This window comes from Engraulis encrasicolus, chromosome 9 (assembly GCF_034702125.1).
Source record: "Engraulis encrasicolus isolate BLACKSEA-1 chromosome 9, IST_EnEncr_1.0, whole genome shotgun sequence".
Classification (NCBI taxonomy): domain Eukaryota; kingdom Metazoa; phylum Chordata; class Actinopteri; order Clupeiformes; family Engraulidae; genus Engraulis; species Engraulis encrasicolus.
The window spans coordinates 20650781-20653280 of record NC_085865.1 but is presented as its reverse complement, the minus strand read 5'-3'; the positions used below and the strand labels follow the sequence as shown (position 1 = coordinate 20653280).

At 40.8% G+C, this 2500-nt stretch overlaps 1 protein-coding gene across 6 annotated transcripts in view; it reads right to left on the bottom strand.

Annotated features, from left to right (window-relative positions):
• Window positions 1-2500, bottom strand: part of LOC134455585 (piezo-type mechanosensitive ion channel component 2) — a 202110-nt gene that overhangs the window by 64501 nt on the left and 135109 nt on the right. For 5 of the 6 annotated variants that reach the window (XM_063206725.1, XM_063206726.1, XM_063206729.1 and 2 more), the window contains exons 9-10: window positions 1629-1799; window positions 906-941 (exon numbers count right to left, since the gene is read on the bottom strand). In XM_063206725.1, coding sequence (XP_063062795.1) covers window positions 906-941; window positions 1629-1799 — 207 coding nt within the window. The remainder of the gene's footprint in view (window positions 1-905; window positions 942-1628; window positions 1800-2500) is intronic. The other variant, XM_063206728.1, reaches the window with a different exon arrangement.

Sequence of the window (2500 nt, the reverse complement as noted above, 5' to 3'; positions counted from 1 at the left end):
AGCAACTGCCATTATAGCTGAGAGCATTTACTTCAAAGATTGTGATGCTGTTGTCTACTAGCTAGATTCTGGTTATGCGACATCTGCTCTCTTCTAGATTATTCTTTGACAGCTACCAATGCACCCACGTTGACTTGGTGGGATTTGCTATAGGAGCACATTCTTTACATGAAAAGTACGTGTTATTGTGTTATTGTGCTATACTGTATGCATGACATGATATAGTACAGCACAATAGTTTAGTATAGTATAGTATAGTATAGTATAGTATAGTATAGTATAGTATAGTATAGTGTAGTATAGTATAGCACAATAGTATAGTATAGTATAGTATAGTATAGTATAGCATAGTATAGTATAGCATAGTATAGCATAGCATAGCATAGTATAGTATAGTATAGTATAGTATAGTATAGTATAGCATAGTATAGCATAGTATAGCATAGCATTGCATAGTATAGTATAGCACAATAGTATAGTATAGTATAGTATAGTATAGTATAGCATAGCATAGCATAGCATAGTATAGTATAGTATAGTATAGTATAGTATAGTATAGTATAGTATAGTGTATGCATCACATAATACATGCACAATATCAAATGATCTTTTGAGTCAAATATTACCCTTACTCATTGGTGTAGTCTACGTAGAACGCGGGTATACGGAGTATACCCACTTCTAAATTTCAGGGATTTCAGTATACCCACTTAAAATTGATTGATCCATTGTTTTGAATAGCACAAATCGTATACCCACTTCAAAAAATGCTCAAATATACAGTATACCCACTTCAAGAAAGTAGACTACACCACTGCCCTTACTGATATTGCAAGTGATTATACGTGTACAGTAACTGTTTAGTGAGGGTAAGCATGGCATGGTATGAAGAGGCATTTACAAACCTCTGGAGTGCCATATCCATCCTGTGTGGTGATGATCTGACAAAATGCACACGCACAGACACAGACACACACACACACACACACACACACACACACACACACACACAGAGAGAGACACACACACACACACACACACACACACACACACACACACACACACACACACACACACACACACACACACACACACACACACACACACACACACACACACACACACACACACACACACACACACACACACACACACAGAAAGAGCGCAGTGTTATTGCACCCATACCTCACAATGGCACTCATATAGACATTGAGCACATAATGTTTAGCTGTTACTGTACTTGATCTACTGCATATGAGCTACTTCACAAGCTTCAGGATCTTAAGGTTTCTCACTCTGTATGTGTAATGTACATGTGCGTGTACATTGTGAGTGTGTGCCTTGTGAGTGTGTGTGAGTGCACTAGACATGATTGATTCTTTTTCATATAGTGTCGGTCTGTGTGTGTGTGTGTGTGTGTGTGTGTGTGTGTGTGTGTGTGTGTGTGTGTGTGTGTGTGTGTGTGTGTGTGTGTGTGTGTGTGTGTGTGTGTGTGTGTCTGTGTGTGTGTGTGTGCATGTGCGTGTGTGCGTGTCTGCGTCTGTGCGTGCCTGCGTGTGTGTATGTGTGTGTGTGTGTCTCTGTCTGTCTGTCTGTGTGCATGTGTGCCTGCATGTGTGTGTGTTTACATTTCTCTCCTCTGCCTTGTAGTGTGTCATCCTCCACAGTTCTCTCTTCTTCTCCGCCGTGGTGAAGTCGCTGTTACTCTTCATCCCCTCCTCTTCCTCTGCCTTCTTCACCTCCTCCTCCTCATCTCCCTCTCCCCTCTTCTCCTCCTCCTCCTCCTTATTGACCTCCTGCTGCAGAATAATCATGTCATGCCGATGACATACAGTAATGCTGTGTTACAGTACACATAGCTGATGCTTTCATTCTCAATGACTTATACAGGTAGTTACTTAGATATAGGGTGTATAGCTTTGTTTGTAAACGTACGCAGTTTGCAAGACGCCCGCGCGATGATATGCCCGCGCGCGCACACACACACACACACACACACACACACACGCACACACATACGCACACACATACGCACACACACTGTCTGTGTCTGTCAGCAGGCTGCCATTCCACCCGAAAGACATCCCATAATGTTTGCATAAATTTCAAGAAGACTGATGTCATAGCAGCAAGGACTCATTCATGGGAATTGAGTTCCATGCAATTAACTGACAAATGATCAAACTGGAGTTTAAATAGGGGGATATAAAAGGCTGGGTTATAAATAGTGTTACTTTTAGTTTCTCTTTTTTTTTTACGAGAGTCGAGGTACAGCGACTAGAGGTTATGCACAAATGCATGCAACTATAAAAACAAAGAAATTACATTTGAGTTGGCACAGACAAAACAACCCAAAGCCCAATTTGAAATCTTCAATGGTATTTTGTAGAGTTTGTAGGTATTTTTTTGCATCATAAACCAGGGCCTCCTATGGGGAAGTTAGCATGCTGGTATTTATACTGTGTTACTTCATCCAGCTACTTGATAGTACAGTAAAACG